This window comes from Pipistrellus hanaki (genome assembly GCF_964339955.1).
Source record: "Pipistrellus hanaki genome assembly, chromosome: 18".
Classification (NCBI taxonomy): Eukaryota; Metazoa; Chordata; class Mammalia; order Chiroptera; family Vespertilionidae; genus Pipistrellus; species Pipistrellus hanaki.
The window spans coordinates 16,737,634-16,758,118 of record NC_140520.1 but is presented as its reverse complement, the minus strand read 5'-3'; the positions used below and the strand labels follow the sequence as shown (position 1 = coordinate 16,758,118).

The 20,485-nt window shown below is 39.4% G+C and overlaps 1 protein-coding gene across 1 annotated transcript in view; it reads right to left on the bottom strand.

The window, feature by feature from the left end:
• Positions 1-1,745: 1,745 nt before the first annotated feature.
• Positions 1,746-20,485, bottom strand: part of KLHL20 (kelch like family member 20) — a 38,045-nt gene continuing 19,305 nt past the window's right edge. Inside the window, exons 4-12 of the mRNA XM_084866020.1 lie at positions 17,754-17,912; positions 16,922-17,016; positions 14,433-14,548; positions 11,926-12,109; positions 10,627-10,770; positions 7,936-8,069; positions 6,738-6,946; positions 5,322-5,428; positions 1,746-3,043 (exon numbers count right to left, since the gene is read on the bottom strand). Of these exons, the coding sequence (XP_084722146.1) occupies positions 2,959-3,043; positions 5,322-5,428; positions 6,738-6,946; positions 7,936-8,069; positions 10,627-10,770; positions 11,926-12,109; positions 14,433-14,548; positions 16,922-17,016; positions 17,754-17,912 (1,233 nt within the window). The 3' untranslated portion in view covers positions 1,746-2,958. The remainder of the gene's footprint in view (positions 3,044-5,321; positions 5,429-6,737; positions 6,947-7,935; positions 8,070-10,626; positions 10,771-11,925; positions 12,110-14,432; positions 14,549-16,921; positions 17,017-17,753; positions 17,913-20,485) is intronic.

Genomic DNA, 20,485 nt, shown 5'->3' with positions numbered 1-20,485 from the left:
AGTTCTCATGCCTATACCACACTGACTTGGTTAGTGTAGGTTTGTAGTGGTTTTGTTTTTTTAAATCAGGAAGTATGACTTCTATTATAGCTTTTTTCAAGGCTGCTTTGGCTATTCCAGTTCTTTCACATTTTTATAAGAATTTTAGCATTTGTTGGTCAATTTCTGTAAAACACATAGCTTTGATTTTGATAGTGATTGTGTTGAAACTAGATTTGGGGAGTATTGTCATCATAAATTAAGTCTTCCAATCTATAAATGTGGGATATTTTTCCACTTTCAAAATTTCCTTCAACGAAGTTTTATAGTTTCCAGTATACAAATATTGCACTTTGATAAATTTATTCCTGAGTATTTTATGCTGTTGAGAATAGAATTGTTAATTTCATTTTGGGGCTGTTTGTTACTATTGCACAGAAATACAATTGATTTTGTGTATTGCTCTTGTATCCTATGGCCTCACTGAAGTTTACTTTAGTATTTTCAGTGAATTCCTTAGGATTTTCTATATACAAGATTGGTGTCATTTGTGAATAAAGCCAGTTTTATTTTTTAATTGCAATTTGGATGTTTTATATTTCTTTTTTGTGCTAAATTGTCGTGGCTATTCTTCAGTATGTCTTGTTCCTGATGGTAATGGGAAAGCATATTTCACTATTAAATGTGATGCTAGCTGTAGGTGTTTCATAGGTGTCCTGTCAGGTTAAAGAGGTTCTTCCTCTATTACTAATTTGTTGAGGGGTTTTTTATTATGAATGGATGTTGAGTCTTGTGAAATTAATTTTTCTGTATCAAGATGATTACTCAAAACTACACTCTTCTAGTTTCATATGGAATGTTGTAAGTTGCCACTCTGTCCTAAGCAACAAGTAAAAAGGTGAACAGATGGAGCAGTGACTCTTTGTAGGTCCCTAAGAGAGGGGAGGACACAGGACAAATTGGTGCCTCCAAGACTGTAGAGACAAACAGGTGAATACAGGGAGTTGTGTTTACTGGAGCAGAAACTACATGGGAACCAGGGCCAGGGTGAAATGCTGGAGGCTCAGTGTGGAATCAGTTAAAAACCCCAGTGGCCCAGTTAGAGTTGTAATAAACCTGGCTCCAGCGAACACTGGCCAATAATGTAGTTCCTGGGTCTCTGTTCTTGAATCACAGCCATATGAATTGTTCCCATTGGGGAATTCTCTATTTATGGTGTCTCACCTTTAGAATTTTGTTCTTATCAGTCTTCTCCTTTTCTTCCAATATGGGTAATATTAGAGCCTTGAGAAATAGGCGATTTTGCCTTGAAGACTGGCTGTTAAGGATGGAGTACTGTGAGGATTTCATATTTTTTATACTTTTTCAAAGGTTTGTTGGCGTATGCTGCTTCAGGCCAGCCTGCAGGGGCAATGGGAGTCAGACAGAAATGGAGTGGGAGTTTGGGCAACTGATTTCTGATGTTGGTTTTATCGTTCAGTCTTCAGTCTTAAAGCAAAGAAACAAATGGGTCTGGAATAGATGAATGTTGAGTCCTTCTAGCTCCAAATTCTATGATTCTAAGTCCTATACCAGAAAACAAGTGTAGTGGTTAGGTAATATAAACATTGTTATAAAACTTTTTATATAAAATCTTTATTAAATAACAACATTCTAGCATTTAGCAATCCTCTTATTATTTTAGGTTTATTAACTTTATATAAAGGAAATATAAATGATATAGAAACAGAACACCTAAACAGTAAAGACACAAGCATTAACCGAACTTTTTTTATGGTAAGTACTCTTTATTTTAAAAAGTTATACATGCTAGAAAAAAGCATAATGATACACGTAAACAATTGTTTACCAAATACTTTTCCTTGTAAAGGTGCAAATGATTTTTAAATGTAAACACAAAAGTTGCCAAATATTTTTTTGGGGGGAGAAGAGAAGGTTATTCCTTTTGTGTGGATAAAATCTTAAAAGATTTTCCCACAAAATGTCTATGAACACAATGACAAATTTCAACCACTGAAATTTTTAGTATTTTTCTCCTTTTTAACTTTTCTCCAAAAAGTGCAATGTGATAGTAGCAGTGACTTTATAGAATGAGGAAAATATATAGCTGTATAAAAGAACCAAGATATTAATAAAATGCCTCAGCTTGCTTTACCCCTTCCCATGTACTCTGTCACTGAGGAAGTCCTTCCTGGCAGCTGATGACAGGGGAGCCTCTGCGGCCTGAGCATCAAAGGTAAGCTGCACAACAGTTCCCTGCCGGGGAGAGCACACTCTCCCTGCTGGTCCTTGTAGCAATGTGCAAACCGAAAGTTGCTTCAGTCAGTAATGTTTTTCAGTAAAAACATGCAGAGTTATACATGATTCCATTGGGGGATTCTCAAGACAGTATGAGAATCACATACTGTTTTGTGGAGGCACGCAGTAGGGCTCTACAGAAACTAAAATATCGGGGGGGAAACTTTAAATGGAGCAGAAAACAAGAAGCAAAGTTCCACTGGCGAACTTTTAGAGTCCTGGCTTTCTTGATTTAATACTCCTTTTAAAAAAGGTTTTCAAGTCTTCTGGGGTTAGTGTAAGAAAGATGGCTAACTTACACACTTTGCATTCCAATCTTTGGAGTGGAATTGTGGATGGAGTGCCTAGAAATAATAGCTAGATCATAGTCCTTCTCCCCTTATTAGCATTTTTAAATTTAGTATCTTAAAAATAAAATTTCACTGCTTTGAATTTTTTATTTTGGTTGGGAGGAAAGCTAAAAAAACAAACGCATGATAAATTAAAACAAAAAATAAATATTCTGCACAGAAGTGAACATTTCTGTGCAAAGATGGCATCCTAAGGTGAAGTACTTGTGTTTCCATAGTTGAGGCACCGGCAAAGAATAAAATTTGTTCGTGTTTTCCCAAGCTGTAGAAGCTCCAAAGTCAAAGCGCTCCAGAATACAGTGGAGCACTCACACAGCTGTCTTCTAGACGTTCACCATATGTGGGACTCACAATGTGTCATTTTAATAACTCCTACTCCACCCCCCAGCCGACGGTAATTCATCCCGCCATATAACCTGCAAAGAAAGAAAATCAGGTTTCTAACTGGGAAAGAAACATTTTCCCATAAATGAGATGATAATGAAACACATCTATATTTTATATCACCTTATTTTTAGCTTCCAAAGATTAGGAGCTGGAATTGTGTGCGCTGGCAAGTGGCAGAATTATTTTAGATGCTGACTGAAATGCTATCACTTATAGGGGACTATTTTATATCTACTACTTTTTGCATCATGGCTGTATTATTTTCCCACCCGTTTCCCTAACCTTCATCAATTATTTGTTTTTACTGATTTGAGAGAGGGGGGAACCTCAATGAGAGAAGCATCATCAATCAGCTGCCTCCTGCACACCCCCACCGGGGATGGAGCTCAAAACCCAGGCCTGTGCCCCGGACCAGAACAGAACCTGGGACCCCTTCGCCTGCAGGCCGACACTCTATACTGAGCCAAACCAGGTAGGGCCTTTTGTATGTACAAACCCTTCATGGAAGAAAACTGGACGTAAGTAAATAAAGTTAGCATCTAGTTTGTGACATGTAAACAAGATCATCTTCAAATTAAGGATTTCTATGGGAAAGAATATTAACTCTTCTGCCAGCCATGAGAAAATGTGTTAAGTTGGGGATATATAACTACTATATTTTGTTATTTTTTCAACAGATAATTCTATTTAGTGAGTTATTGAAAAACATATCCTTATATAGGATCATAGTAATTAGGCAGAAGTAAATGTCTTACTCAAATTCCCACTTAAGTTAGAAAGCTGTATGTGGAAGGAAATATCCCCTAAGAGGGAGGCTCCTATTCATGATGCATCTCCCTTATCTGTCCTAGGCTTTGCTAGATGTTACCTTTGCAGTGAGGACTTCCTGAGCCACCTCCTTGCCTCCACCCCCTGCAGTGGCACTGTCTCACTATCATGTCAGCTCCTAGAGGGCACTTGTGTGTTCACTTTTGAATTCCCAGGGTCTACTTTACTTAATGGACAAGGTTGAAGCAAAAAGCGTTACAATGTCGTTATTCTGGCTTAGTCTTACAGAGCCAGGAGTAAGATGCAGAATCCAATGTCACCTAAATATCTGTGAAAACTGGCTTTTTTTAGAGATGAAGACTAGACAAATAGCTCAATAAATTCATTAGTTGAATCTTATAAACAAATGAAAAATCTGGGTGGGTAGTTACGGGCACAAAATTAGAAAATGTATACTTAGAACTCAGTGGGATGGGCTATGAGACCGCCCCTTTTGGAGCAGTGGCTATAAAATAAACGTCAGCTTACTTTTCAGGACGTCGGCGGCCTCAGATCTCATGTCCAGACAAACCTGTGGTTGATGTGCAACCTCGACCACTGAGATGCCTACCCTAGAGTTTATTTAGGCAAAGAGGCTCAATTTATTGAAAACCAGGCCTCAAATTGTGTGGAAGGTAAAACTTTCCTTAAAAGGCTGGTATGAGGTACATCGAACTATCAGTATTGATATTTTTATATAGTTAAAATATCAAATATGTTAAGTTTGAGAATTAAGTTTGAGAATTAAGTTATATAAATACCAGTGTTTCTTAAACATATCAGGTTAGTTTGTGAATCAAATATAAAATATGTGATTAAACTTAAAATCATAGCTTTATATCTTTAGAGGTTTTGCTAAATTTTAAAATAAATGCATGAGCAAACAAGTGCTTAACAAGGATTTGTTAGACAATTAAAGATTTAAAAGTAAAGAAAATGAAACCCTTAATATGTAGCCTCCTCCTAAAAGTGACTTAGTCTATTAAAATTTAAAATAGTATATATTTGTTATATTTTAAGTAGATTTTTTAAAAGCTCAAGGAAAATAGTGGTTTTAAATGAAATAAAATATTTTTAAAAAGTAATTGCAGTTTGTTTTTACTGGACACCAAAAAACTGCACTGAAGTTGGTCCGAAGGTTGTGGGTTATTGTTAAGCTGATTAACATTAATCAGCTTAACAAAAAACTGCACTGAAAGATGAAGGTCGAGGTTCTGTGCCTCCTTTTCCTCTGCTAAACATGATGGGCCTAGAGAGACACCTCCCGCCCCCTCGTTTGTCATTCTCAAGTATAAATCTGGACAGTTACCACGGAGAAGAATTTTGTAAGATGTCGGCCACTTTAAAGCAATTAAGATAAAATAAACCACCAAACATGGGTAACTTCATCCCTCTTCAATTCAGTGCGCCGACACCCTGATTTTGACAATCATGGGCTATCTCAAGCCCATTATTTTTGAGGCAGCAGTGAGGTGATTCACAACACAGCTGAAAAGTTACCTCCATGTATTGGCATCAGGATCAAAAACTTCAATGGTCTTCAAGTATGTTGTGCCATCAAAGCCTCCTACAGCCATGAGCTGTCCATTCACCACCGCCAGGCCAACCTACAGGACCGAAACACAGCGTCTGCTACAGAAACTGACCTCTGGGAAAATGTAGAATGGTTTCTAGATAAATCTCTTTAATAAAAGATAATTCTTTATAGCCTTACCTTCTGGTTTGCTTGATTTGTTTGGTTTACTTATTATTTAATAGATTTTTGTCTGTGTTAGAGGAAAAAACAAAAATCTATTAAATTACGGGAACTAGAATATTATATATTCAATTAGGATATTTACAGAGTTCAAAACATTAAATTTTAGAAAAAGCATTTCCTGGGAGTGAACTAGAACCTCCAAATTGCTATATTTCTTTAGGTATTTGCCTGTTCTAATACACCAAGTTAACTTTAAACCAATGCTGCAGGGATACTAGATTGCTGCTAGTCCCGGAAAATGCTGTACACTTCGCATCTCCATGCCTCACACATTCCCTGGCTGCTGTTCTCTTTCCCTCTTCTAGAACATCTGCTCTTTCTCTGGTGAGTCTCTTCACTGTCCCAAAGCATTAAGCCTATCCTCCATGCTCCTCTAATGCACAGGCCACTGCTATAGACTTGTCTTTTGTCATTAGCTGCCAACATTTCTTTCACTAAACTGGAAGCCCTTTGAGGGAGGAATCCTATCATACTCAATTTTGCTTTCTCAGCACACAGTAAATATTTGCTAAACAGTGAAAATAAAATCAACAGAATGTAGCAGTGAAAACAGCAGGCCTGTAGCTGGACGCTGTTGAGTAGTGGTAATAAAGAGCCATAGGTATGTGAATGCTTTGACGCAGTGTTCCTTCCTGATTTGTGCAAACCACAGTTGACTTTTATCCTCAGGTCATGGAGCCTTCAGCTACTGCTGGGTTCTCCCACCTGTCGTGCTACATGGACGGACTCCTGACCGGATCTGGTTTTCTAGAATATGACACAGGTCAGCCCAGTCTGGCCTGTACTACAAATAAGGCAGGCGTATTTCTGCCAGAACATTTATACTGGCATGTGAATTCCTTAGAATATTAAGTAGAAATATTTAGCCCTAATAGATACGGGGTGAATATGGGTGAAGGTAGATAAGACAGGGAGATGCCTGTCAGATGCACCTCACACTAAATCATAAAAAGTAAATCTCTAGGTCTGATGGGTATTTAACTACTTGAGACCACAGCAACCAGGATAAGATTTTCCCTGGTACAAAAGCACAGGGATTGTCTTGCCTGCCCTGCACCTCCGTCCGCCCTGTCCTGGTGTGTTATGTGTTGCATGTCAGAGTCCTGCACTGCCCTCTCTTGGTGCTGGATTTCAAGTTTCAGTAGCTGGGCACTTACTCCACTACGGCGGGATGTCATGGCCACCACCGGAGACCACTGGTTGGTCCTGGGGTTGTATCTCTCCGCACTGCTGAGCTCCGTGGTGTCATCTCTGCCTCCCACAGCGTAGATCATGTCCTGATACACCGCACAGCCCAGGTGTTTCCTCCGGGTCCCCATGGGGGCGATGGTGTGCCACCTGTTCTCCTGAGGATTATAGCGCTCCACTGCAGGGGTAAGAAAAGCCGTGTCCTCTCACCTCTAGTTTTCTGCACAGCCACCGAAACTTCGTAATAACACACGTTCCCAATAAGTAACCTGGTTTTTGTTTGAGAACGGCTTGTTTGCCATTGGACAGACAAGGGCTGGTGTCTTCCAGGTGTGGGGGGTAGAAAGGGCAGGTGCTGGAGTCAAAGTTTCTAGTTTAGTTCTAAAACTCATTGGCTTCCCTCTCTAAATGGGGGCATTAGAGTCTATGATCTATAAGCACCATTTTGTACTAATAATTTATTGTCTTAATTAGACAACTATCATACTCCTGCTTATATTCCTACTGCATTCTAAGCCATTAAAGAGAAGATATTTGACAATGAATATATCTGAGTGCAACACTGACAACATCTTTAGGTACAAATATTCATCATCTCTAAATAGAAAGGACTAATATAAGTTTTTATTTATTCCTAGACTTTGATATAGAGGGTTTTTTTTGTTTGTTTTAGTTTTTGTATTCTAAGGAGAAATGGTTGGGGAGAGGGAACTGGTCATATTAAGAAAACAGTTGTTTTATTCATCATAAATTCCCAGCAGCTTGTACAGCGGAGGGAGAAAGACATATTTTGAAAATGTACAAGACGACTGGTTGCCCAGGAAGCTGAGGAGGAGTTAGGAATTGTACTCTGCTAGAGGGGAAAGAATTTTTCCAACAAATTACAGGGTATGCCTGATTTTTTTCTTTTTTTTTTCCTTAGAAAGGAGAGGGATAGAGATATAGAAACATCAATTGGCTGCCTCCTTGCACACACTCCTCCAAGGGGTCCAGCCCACAACCCTGGTATGTGCCCTGACCAGGAACTGAACCTTGACCTGGTTAATGGGTTGACACAACCACTGAGCAACACCAGCCAGGTATCCGACTTTTATCCTTTTTTAGGGAGACTCTCCTAAGGAAACATGTTGCTTTGGGGGAAGCAGGCTGACTTTGGAAGGGACCAACCTGTGTTGAGTGGGGATGTCCCGTCAGAGCCACCTACGGCATATAAGAAGCCTCCTAACACAGCCACAGCCACGCCTAGCCTTCGGGTGCTCATGGAAGCCACTCGAGTCCATTTGTTCTCCTTTGGATCATACCTGCAGTGAGAGAAACCACAGACTACATGCATGTTTCCGTAAGTGATATCTTTTTCGTAAGGTGTGAAATCACCAAAAGATGCTGGAGACAGGGGCATGCGATGGTCAAATGCACAGTGAGAATTTAACACACTTCACTAGTTTTACGGGAGAAAACTGACCAGTGCCTGTGTCAGTTACGAGCTATTTACTCTGACTTCTGATGCCACGGCGAGTGCTCTGAAAAAGACATTGTCCTTCGCCAAGCTGACATCAGATTCTGCCACAGGAAGGACGACCTCAAGGGGAGCAAAGGGAATCTGCTGTCTGCCTGCCTCCCTGTCACTGGTTTCAGCAATGGCCCTTCACTCTGACTTCCACTTCTGGCCTTTCTGGCCCTTCCAAAATGAGCCCTCTTGTGTTCTGGAGACCACTTCTCGGGGGCCTCAGAGAAGAGTGCCAGTGTTCGGGGTGGGGCTTGGTGCACATATAATACTTTAGTTTAAAAAACGGGGGAAAGTGCCACATTCCCGGCACCCACTGCTAAGGAACTCAGCGAGGAATAGCAACGGAAAACTACTTTTGCTCCACCCTGTATTTTGAATATTAACTCCTTGTCAAATGTATGATTTGCAAATACCTTCTCCCATTCAGTAAATTGCCCTTTCATTTTGATGGTTTCTTTTGCTGTGCAAAAAGCTTTTTAGTTTGATGTAGTCCCGTTGTTCATTTCTGCTTTTGTTTTCCCTGCCTAATTCTGATGTATGTAGTGTTTTCATATCTTGCATAATTTTCCTAATGTCTTTTAGCACATTTTGAAATATAACTACCACTCATTTCTCAAATGTTTCCCATAGAACAATTCAGTTGTTGTTCAACCCTTTTCATGCTGATTCCTCAGCATGACAAAAAGCGTCTCTCAGGCAACAAAGAAATGCTTTTGTTGCTGGTAAATTATACGATTAACACAATTTTAAAACATAAAGAAGCCATCAAGAGTGCTAATGTTGCTAAGAGTGTGAAAGAAGCAATGACGGGAAGAAAAAATGTTGATTTGAATGAAGGAAAAGCAGTGAGCCAGGGACAGCCGTTCTGGAGGCAGTGACATGAAAAAGCAGAGGCGGTGCGCTGACCTAAAAGACCCCCGGAACCACTGCTGCCAGTGATTCCTTAGGCTAGTGGGGGGGGGGGGGGGGTTGGTCAGTTTAAGAAGTGTTTGCTTGTAGATTACACAGTACATTAGACATGTACTGCATATAAGAAAGGTGGAAGCAGGGAATCAATCATTTGGGGGTCTGGAACAAATTAATTCAATTTACATTATTTCTAATGGGGGAAAATGATTTGGATTTTGAACAAATCACTTCTCAAATAGCATTCTGGAATGAATTAAGTTCGAGAAGCGTGGTTTCACTATACTATAGCTGATTAGTTTTGATCTGTTCTGTATATGTGTCTTGTGTGTTATATTGTCTACAGAGATGTTAATAACATCTTATCTGCTTCTTCTTATGTTAACTTTGTATGGGATCTAACCTCAATACTTTGCTGTTGCTGATTTTTTAAATCTATATTTTTATTGATTTCAGAGAATGGGAGAGAGAGAGAGAGAGAAACATCAATTGAGAAAATCATTGATTGGCTGCCTCCTGCACACCCCCACTGGAGACAGAGCCTGCAACCTGGGCATGTGCCCTTGACTGGAATTGAACCTGGGACCCTTTAGTTGGCGGGCCAATGCTCTATCCACTGAGCCAACCAAGCAAGGGCTGTTTCTGATTTTTATACGCAATGAGTTTTCCTAAACTTTGAAACTCTCTCTAGTTTTTTGTTTTCTTCTAGTTTTTTTCATGTGTCAGTAAAAAACAACAGTGGTTGCCTCGAGATGTATCCTACTTGTATCGTGGCCTCTTTTCATTTTATCTGCTGTCCTTATCCTGCTTGATTGATTCTACACCCAGAGTGTGGGCTCTGTCTGGGAAGGTCATTCTGGCTAGTTCTCAACTGGCTCTTAAGGAGCCCTCTATCTACCTTTTATTTTTTAAATTTATCTGTATTGATGAAAGATTACAGATATCCCCTTTCTTCCCCAATACTTCGACCCCCTCCACTTCACCACCCTCTAGGCCTTCACTGCACTATTGGCTGTGTCCATGAATTACACATATCCTACATAATAAAAGCCTAATATGCTAAGTGTCCGTTCTCTCAACTTTTTGACTAGCTGCTATGACCCGACTGACCACCAGGGGGCAGATGCTCTGACTGGTAGGTTAGCTTGCTGCTGGGGTCCACAGCCAATCAGGACTGGGTGAGAAGGGCCGAACACATATTGGATCCCTCCCCAGCCCAATAGTGATAGTGAGGGACTGGTGGGGTCCCTCAGCCTGGCCTGCTCCCTGGCAATCTGGGACCCCCCAGGGAGATGTTGGAGAGCCGGTTTTGGCTCAATCCCCACAGGTCAGGCCGAGGGACCCTCATGCACCGGGCCTCTAGTATGCATATAAAATTCTTGGTTAATCTCTCCCCACCCTCCATATGCCTTTTAAAACCTGAAAATAACTTGAAAAAAAATTACCTCTCAACAATGTTGAGGCAAGACACACCGTCCTGGCCACCGACAGCATAAAGAAATCCTCCAAGCACGGCCACGCCAACACTTGTCCTGCAGGTGCTTGTAGGAGCCACGTCACTGCTCCACTGGTTTGTTTTGGGGTCATATCTGCCGAGAACATCAAGAGCAGAGTTTGCCTTACACAAAGAAAGTATGGCTATGTTTACATATTCACTGACATTATATGTTCGTCCCCCTAAATATGACTAATAACTAAAGCATATAAAAGTCTGATTTATGGGTGTGGTTTTTTTTTATATTTGAGAGATAGGAAGGGAAAGAGAGAAACATGGATGTGAGAAACATTGGCTGCCTTCTGTACCCACACCTACCCGAGATCAAACCCTCAACTCTGGTATCTGCCCTGACGTGAAATTGAACCTTCCACCTCCTGGTGTACTGGACGATGCTTCAACCAACTGTGCTACGCCAGCCAGGACTATGGTTTTTTGTTTTGTTTTTTAATTTATTTTTATTTAAAGAAGTTACATATGAATATAATTTTTTTCAGGATGTTATTATATAGAGCTAAAGTTCCCTTTGAATTACATTTGATTTCGGTCTCTTACCATTTTGGTGTATAGCCTATAAGACTTGTCAGTAAAACACTTGAAAATAGGTATAGCCCTGACCGGTCTGGCTCAGTGAAGAGAGCATCAGGCCGAGGACTGAAAGGTCCCAGGTTCGATTCCGGTCAAGGGCATGTATCTTGGTTACAGGCTTGATCCCCAATAGGGGGTGTGTAGGAGACAGCTGATCGATGTTTCTCATCGATATTTCTAACTCTCTATCCCTTTTCTCCCTTCCTCTCTGTAAAAAATTTAAAAAATATATATTTAAAATGATGTCTTTTTCTATGAGTGGGCATATCTTTTTTTAAAAAAGGTATATATCTATCCACACATATATTCTTTATATACATGTTTTTGTTGCATAAATAATACCATTCAGTAGGCACCGTTTCTGAAGAAAGAAGAGCACGCATACCCACAGAGAAAGAGGTAGGAAAGAGGATAGCGTGTCTAAGGACCAGCGAGTAATTCAGTGGGTCTGTAGCAGCACGTGTAGGGAACACTGGTGTGCCAGGGAAGACAGACTTGGAAAAGCAGGTGGAGGTAAGATCATAAAGGACTTGCATGTCATGCATAAGTGGTCTAGGGTGCCAACTGGTGCCACAGATGCAGTACTAAAGCATCCTAATGACCACCTCAAATGAAACTATATGAATTGTTCAGAAGAAAATTTCACATTGACCTTACTTACCTTTCAACACTATTTAGATAAGAGGATCCATCGTGGCCTCCTACTGCGTATAACAGGTCATCAAGAACACTGACCCCAACGCCACATCGCCTTTTGCTCATTGAAGCTACCATTCGCCATTCATTGGTCTGGGGGTCATAGCGTTCTACACTGGAAATGGCATCTCCACTGCACCAGCCACCAACTGGGGAAGTAACGAAATGGTCAGAATGCCTGTCCCAGAGCACAGACTGTACGCTTACTGCCAGCCTGTAAACTGACCAGTGCTTGGACTTAACACGTTCACTTTTACTTAGTCCGCTGGGATTGCTAAAATCTTTCATTTCTATTATAAATAAGTTAGTATTAGGTTCATTTTACAGAGACAGGCAAGGATACCAATTCAAATGAGATTGGGAGATCCTGTGACAGACAGAATACTGAATTTAGCTAGAAAGCTTGACTGTTGCCTTTATTGAGCTCTGATCTTTGAAAAAATCCTGTAAACGACCTAGTTGTAAAATTAGAAATAAAAACTTTAAAGTGAAACAAAATACATGAAACTGCTTTCTAAAGCACCACACGCTACATAAATATAATGTGTAATTAAGAGCCAAAAGAACCATAATTCAGAAGCCTGTTCTTTTTGTTTTTACTCTGTTGGGGGAGGGACTGTGGCTCTTCTCATGATCTTTTACTAGGTCCTCTTGTAACAAAATAATTCAAAAATTCTTATGATTTATTTACAAAATATTTTGCTTTCTTTTTCATCTGTAATCTGTACTGAATTCTATAGTTTGCAACATAATATTTTAAAAAATTGATTTGAGAGAGAGAGAGAGAGAGAGAGAGAGAAACATCCATTAGTTGCCTCTGGCACATAACCCTTCAGAGATCCAACCCACAACCTGAGTATGTCCCACTGGGAATCAAACCGGTGACCTTTCAGTCCAAGGGATGATGCTCAGCTAACTGAGCCACACTGGCCAGCACCTACATAACATTTTAGATCAAGGAATGTTTTAAAGAAGTTACATTTTTCATAACCTCATAACAAGTTCAAACTGAGTTCCATAAAGCATCTCTGAGTGTTCCCTGAAAGCATGGTTATTTGGGATACATCTGATATTCTTTCAAACCATCTCTACTTCAATCCAAATAAGAGCTATATTCTAGAGTTTAAAAAGTGAAGTCTAAGGAACCTTAACCTCAAAACGTTTGAAAACTATTGTTTTCTAAGGGTTTTCAGTAACTTCAGGAGCTAGACTAAACTAGTAATGTTTCTAACCTCCTAGCTGGATTTTAAAATTAATTTCTTTATTTCAAATCTCAATTTGCACACATTTTTATTTTATTGTGGTTTCATATAAATCAAGGTATTAAACTAATACTATGTATCCCTTTCCAGCAATATTTTCCTTAGGTGCACTAATTTTCTAAAGGCCTGTGTTTTTCTTTAGGATGGAAGAACACAGTTGATGAAGTAACATTAATTTGATTTGGAACCATGTGATCTAATAAAGAGCTGGTTTTTATGACTTCCATTATAAAATTGTGTCTGAGGTTTAATGATCAGACTATTTGATTTGTCTCAAATGCTCGTAACCCTAACAATTGGAGCCAGATTTTATTCTGGAATTTAAGATGTTTTATCTGATATTGAAACTCCTGGCATATATCCTAGAACAGAATTCAAATTAGGATACACAAAACTTAGTGTCATTTAGTATTAGTTAAATATACTGATTTAAATGAAACCTGATTTTCCTTAATCATGATGGGTGGGTGATAATTTCTCCCTAGTCTTCCTCAGGATGAACAGATTCAGAGGCAGACAATAGGAGCAAAATGATACAGTGTAAGGTTGTCTTGAGTTGCATTTAGCCAGGAAAGGTAGGAAGGAGTATAAATAACTGATGTAAGATAATGTTTTTTTGTTTTGTTTTGTTTTTTTTACAGTTTCAGGTAATTATGAGGCAACTTGCACACTGGTGTATAAATTTATGCATATGACTCATTTGAACAAAACATCCACTGCAATGTGGCTTTATTTATTTATAAATAGATTTTAGATAATTTTCCCAATTTGCTCTTTATATTCATAAACTTAAAAAAAACCCCAAAAAAACCACGCCTCAGAATTTTACTTATTTATGTATGGACTCAAATACAAAGTTCCATTTATTTTCAGTAATGAAAGCAACACAACAAAAAGGAATTAATCCACTTATTTTTAAATCTAACACAGCCTTACCACGAAACTAGCCTTAACAAATAAAAACACATTACTAGTTACCAAGTAAGACTATTCTGGAGACTCTCAGGTTTTGCCTGTGCAATGCGGTTTTAGGTTTATGCAAACAGAGCACTGTTTTGGAGAATATCAGGTTGGATCAGGAGGTAAGACTCAAGTTCCATGACAGCATATGTGCTTCTTATGACAGCGGGTATCACAACTGTCCAAAGGACTACTCACTTGACAGTTTCTCTAAAATGTTCAGTTTAGTCACCGTAATTAAGATCCAAACCTGCAAAAAGGACTTCTCCACAGCGGATAGGCTTCCGTGGTCTGGTCCGCGGTCCTTGCATTAGTGGACGTTCTTGGGGCAACAGAAGATAGTTTTTAGCCTCATCTACCAAGTCTCTGTGGAGAAAATTCTGCCTTTATTTCAAGCGTCTAAATAACATTGTTAGTCAAATCCCAGCACAGTTTAGGAATAGGTAAATTGGCAAAGGGATCAAGCATAAATCAAACCAAATCCTGAATGCCAGCCCACATTAAAAAGGGTCTCAGCCGAAACTGTCTTGGCTCAGTGGATAGGGTGTCGGCCTCCGGTCAAGGGCATGTACCTTGGTTGCGGGCACATCCCCAGTGGCGGGTGTGCAAGAGGCAGCTGATCGATGTTTCTCTCTCATCGATGTTTCTAACTCTATAACACTCTCCTCCTCTCTGTAAAAAATCAATAAAATATTAAAAAAAAAAAAAAAAAAAAAGCGTCACAAACATGAGAGCAATGATGCCAGTCATACTTGGAGTCGTGGACCGATTAGTATTTCCATTATGACTTCATATCTCAGTGCAAATGTACCTCAACATGCTTGGGGCCAATAATAACTTATGGAAAACTAAAAATTACAACTAGATTACCAGCCTACTTATTGCTTTCTCATAAATTTTATTAGATTCTGCAGGATACTGGCAAAGTAGCATATCAGCCGTGGCACAAAATGTTTGCTAAATTAATTAAGGTAATAAAACTAAGTAAAAAATTAGATTGTTGCTAAAAAGAAGCACGGTGCCATCATTTAATATTGATTTGCTATCTGGTACTGTCTGAATGGATTCCTCTCAACAAGTCTACTGAGGGTGAACAAATGTGTTTTTTTTCCCGTCTATTAAGGTATTTTATGAGAAGAACTTAGTAATTGTACCTGCTAAAAAAAATATCACTTGAGTCCTTTGCGTGTCCCAGTGCCTGACTAGTGCATATCCATCTGTTACTCTGTCCTCTCTCAACTCTAAAAGTGTTTCCTAAATTATATTATATTTTAATTTCTCTAGTTATTGTATGTTGCAGAGTAATTTTCTCCTGCTGGACTAGTCCTCAGGTGTGACCCAATAATGCATTTCCTATATATGGCTTTGCTAAGCTCCTCTGAGTTTATTTATCTTAAAAACAAAACAGATAAACACCAAAAAAATCTCTCCCGACGATGAAGAGCCTTTTCTAGCGTCCTCAGCGTTAAAAAGAGACTGTGATCTCCTAACAGCTGGTTTTTAATTAGGTTTTCAGGGGCTCCTAGAAAGAGTACTTAGAGCTGATACTCAGCAAGCCAGCCCACCATTAATAGCAGCAGCAGCATTTACAGCCTGGGCAGTACGGCACTAGTTCATTGAGCCCACCACAGCCTATGCAATCGGTGCCGTTACTGTCCTGACTTTAGATGAAGAAACCATAGCAGAAAGAGGTGAAAGGGACCAGCCTAAGGTCACAGAACTGGTAATGCTGACGTCAAGATATCAGGAAGGGGCTTGACAAGTGACAGCACCTTTACTCTCTGCATCAGAATCAGGACAATCCGATTTCTATTTTGTGCACAAGGGGCACCTTGTATTGTTTCTTCAGATTTCACCATCCATGATTCCTATGGTTTTCCTGCAGGTGCTGAAATATCTTGGGGGGGAGGGGGGGCGTGGAGTGGGGAGGAACTGCCATTTGTCTGTTTTTAAATTTAAAAGACAAAAATCTAAAGCCCCTCTAATATCTGTTAAAGGGACAGACTTTAGATTACAGAAGAAGTGCAAATGCATCTACATGTCCTTCCTCTGTTAAGGAATTCCTGATTTTAGAACATGTTTCTTCAGTGTAGGCTAAGGAGTTCTGCGTACTAACTTGCTCTTTTATTTTTATGTACAGACCATGGTAGGAGAAAATGATTAAAAACACATGGCTTCAGATTTGAACCTAAATCGTAAAATCTGTCAAACTGGGAAATGTAATTTATTAAATTTCATATACATCAAAGAGATAGCCCTATAACTTAGGTGTTTTGTTTGCTTTATAAAAGCATTTATAAAGCTACTTCATAAGTGTGGTAGACCTTTACCTTCGTCCACAGTCTCAGAAAACAAGGCCAGTCCTATCCCTAATTGGGCATATATGATGGAATGAAAATATGTTCTGGACACACTTTTTGACAGAACCAATAGTATATTTATCTCAAGAAGAAATGTATCGGCAGAGATTTACCTCTTCTAATTCAAGATTGCATTAAGATCTTAGAAATCTATACCAAAAAAAACACAATACATTAAAAAACTAATGGGATGAAATACTGGAAGTTCAGTTCTCTCTTCTTCATCTCCTCCTCTTGACCAGAGCCAAGAATAAAAATGTGTTAAATACTCTGCTTTCAGCAGTAGGAAGCACACTAGGTAGGCAGTAATAGAAATAAGGAAATTAGGAGAAAACAGGAACTCTTGGTTGCTGATTTTCCCTGACAGGGCCATTCATACCTGCATTCTTCATCACTCTTGATGAGGGGATCAGAGCCCACGGTGCCCACCAGGAACTTGGGGCTGAGCAAAGGCAGACGGACATGCTGGAGCACCTACGAGAAAATGAACATGCTTAAAGGCTCGAGTGCCCATCTGCCAGGTTTTTAAGAAAATAGGTGCTCCCCTATTGTATTTCAATTGTTTGGGGATCTAACAGAATCAACTTACCAATTGATCTAATTAGCATATAATGAAGAAGAAAAGAAGGCATAAATACTAAAACTAAATTCAATTTATTCTAACCACCAACTTAGTAATTAGAATAATCAGAAAACAAAGCACACTAATATCACTTTAGAATGCTACTTGAAGCTTTCAGCAATATATTTATTCTAAGCTCTTCTACAATTAGCTTATTTAACTGATTCTAATAAAAAATCTAGAAGAATATCCTATTAAACTGCGAAAGCCTACAGTCATAACAACAAGAACATCAAGCATTTCATTTAGTGACCACTTTGGCCCATATTGTCCCTTTAGTCTTCAAAACGGCACAGGCTTGCCAAGCCATAGGGAGAGGAAGCAGGAAGTGGCCTTCCTTGCTCTGTTCTGTTCGTTTTGTATCTTTAGGTTCTGACCGGCTGTATAGCCCAAACCTAGAGTTGATGCAAAATAGAGAGGAAGCAAGGAGCAGAAAGTTTATGATAAACACATATCTCCTTGATTATTTGGAAACAGATGGTCTTTCTTACAGTCTAATATAAGGGGCAGTGAGTGATACCGCTTTTAAAAAAAAAAAGTCAAATACATATTATGAAAGCAGTTACTTAGAGAAGCATTTCCTTTATACCTGGGGTAACTGAGGGCGTCTTTCTTGGATACTGTATTTGACCCAGGCCATCACTGCATTGAACACCTGTTCTTCACTGCGAACGTTTAGCTCATCACTAGATATTATATCAATGAGTTGATTGGCTGGAAGCAACATGAACTCTTCACTTTCCATCACCTGTTCAAAGTAAGGTAAGAATAAAAGAAAAAAACCGGTGATCATACTTAATTTGTTGCCTCAATATTTTTCTTAAGGGTTATGAAGCAAAATTCTATTCCACAATAGAGCTGAGGTTCAAAACAGTGGAGCAGAGAAAAGAAACAGATGGGCAGACTATGGACAATGAAACTATCATGTACAACACTACAATGGTGGATACAATATTACACATTTGTCAAACGCACAAAATGTACAACAGCAAGAGTGAACCCTAAAGTAAACTATGGACTTTGGGTGATAACATGTCAATGTAGGTTCATCAGTTGTGACACATGTACCCTCTGATGTTGATAGTGGGGGAGGTTGTGTGTGCACGTGTGTGTGTGTGTGTGTGTGTGTGTGTGTGTGTGTGGAGAAGGGGTGTACGGGAACTCTACTTTCTGCTCAATTTTGCTGAAACCTAAAACTGCTCTAAAAAATGTTTATTAATTTAAAAAAGGATACAAAGGAGAGTACAGGGGACACAAAACTTGGGGGGAAATAATAATTTATGATTCAAATAATTTAAGACAAATGCATTTTTTTTCCCTAAAATGAAGTATCAAAATTAAAGTTTACATTCAAAGTAAACTACTAAACTATACCAAATTATAACTCCAGAAATATAAAAGGCACATAAAAAACTTAAGAATAGCTTTCAGACTAAGATTAGCATTGATAGAGCAGTGTTGGAGTAGAAACAGCAAGGGGCCAGTATAAAAGAAGAATAAGGGTGTCGGAGATTTTATAAGCAAGAATGGATATAATGAGGAGAATCAGACCCAGGAAAACCTCTGAAGACCAACACACTCTTATATTTACCTATCCCAGTATATCTATCTCACTGATGTGTGCATACATTACAGATATTACTACACACACCCCAGTTATTTATCATCACCCAGGGCTAGGGAACTGTCGGAATGGAGAGGCAATGACCAGGATATCACCCTGTCGTGCACGCCAGCCATAAGTCCCAAAAGCTTGTAGATCTCGCCATGACTGTGCGGAGTACAAGGGGCAGGGTGCAACGCGGGAGGGAACGGTAACCGCTACACTCCACGTGGTTTGTTCTCTCACGCAGTACACGTGCTATGTGTGATGCCCATGTGTGCAGGAAGGATCTAGTGAAGAGGTCAATTCCTACTGTGTGACCTCTGATGCAGGTGATGTATTCTCTTGGGACAAAGTTATTTTCATGCTCATCAAAAAGTCAGAATATTTCCCAGAATATGAGATAAGCCATTGCTATTTGAATATTTGATTGTTTTTCCCAAGTACATTAGAAAAAAATGTGCATCTCAAAATAAATCAGTTTAGCCGAAACTGGCTTGGCTCAGTGGATGGAGTGTCTGTCTGCGGACTGAGAGGTCCCGGGTTCGATTCCGGTCGGGGGCATGTGCCTTGGTTGCTGGCACATCCCCAGTAGGGGGTGTGCAAGAGGCAGCTGGTGGATGTTTCTCTCTCATCGATGTTTCTAGCTCTCTATCCCTCTCCCTTCTCTGTGAAGGGTCAATAAAATATATTAAAAAATAAATAAAAAAATTAAAAAATAAAACAGTTTCGAGCCATAAAGTCAGCTATGCTTATAGTAGAAAACACTAATGAACATTTTAATTTGTATGGCAAAAAGTTTCAAATCATCCGAGTGGGAAACTTCAGGAAACGAAACAGGTAACGTTTACATCTTAGCTAGGTTGCTTAGCCAGGTAGCGTGGTTAGAATGATTGCATTGTACTCTTGGTGGCAGGATTGTTAGATTTAGCAAATAAAAACACAGGACATCCTTACACTAATTAAATTAACTGGACTCTCCGTTATTTTATCTGGCAACCCTATGTTGGGGGCTAGAAAGGCCAGAGCCAAATCTGGGGCCTCGCTTCAAATTAAATGCGCTGGCCTTCACCGTGTGCAAAACTTAAGCCATGACTGTATCCTACTTTCCTCTTTTCTTTGCACTCTGCTTTCTTTACTAAAGTACAAGAAAGGTATCAGATATCTTTGTGGAGTGCCTTAACATTCTTTGTGGATCTTGTCAGAGCATAATAATTTTTCCCAACTTAGTATTATAAGCCAAATGTTATGTGTCAATGATCACCAAGATTAAAGATTATAAGTGAACCACCATGATATTAAATAATGATATTAAAAATGATATCACTTACTGGAAACATCAGATGGCAAGAAGACATGAAAATCTGTGTGAGAAAATATTTGTTTGGCACTAAGGACAAAGAGTAAGAATAATACTTTTGATAAACAAAGTATGCTTAAAATGTCACTTCTCCTTTTTCACCAATAAGAAAAAGATACTGTCTACCATTAGGGCAAATCTAGCACTGACATCTATCCTGGAACCAAACAACCAGGTGAAGAAAATAATGCCTTGCTTGGCCAGTGTGGCTCAGTGGTTGAGCATCAACCTATGATCCAGGAGGTCACGGTTTGATTCTCCGTCAGGGCACATGCCAGGGTTGAGAGCTTGATCCCCAATAGGGGGCGTGCAGGAGATACCCAATCAATGATTCCTTCTCATCACTGATGATTCTATC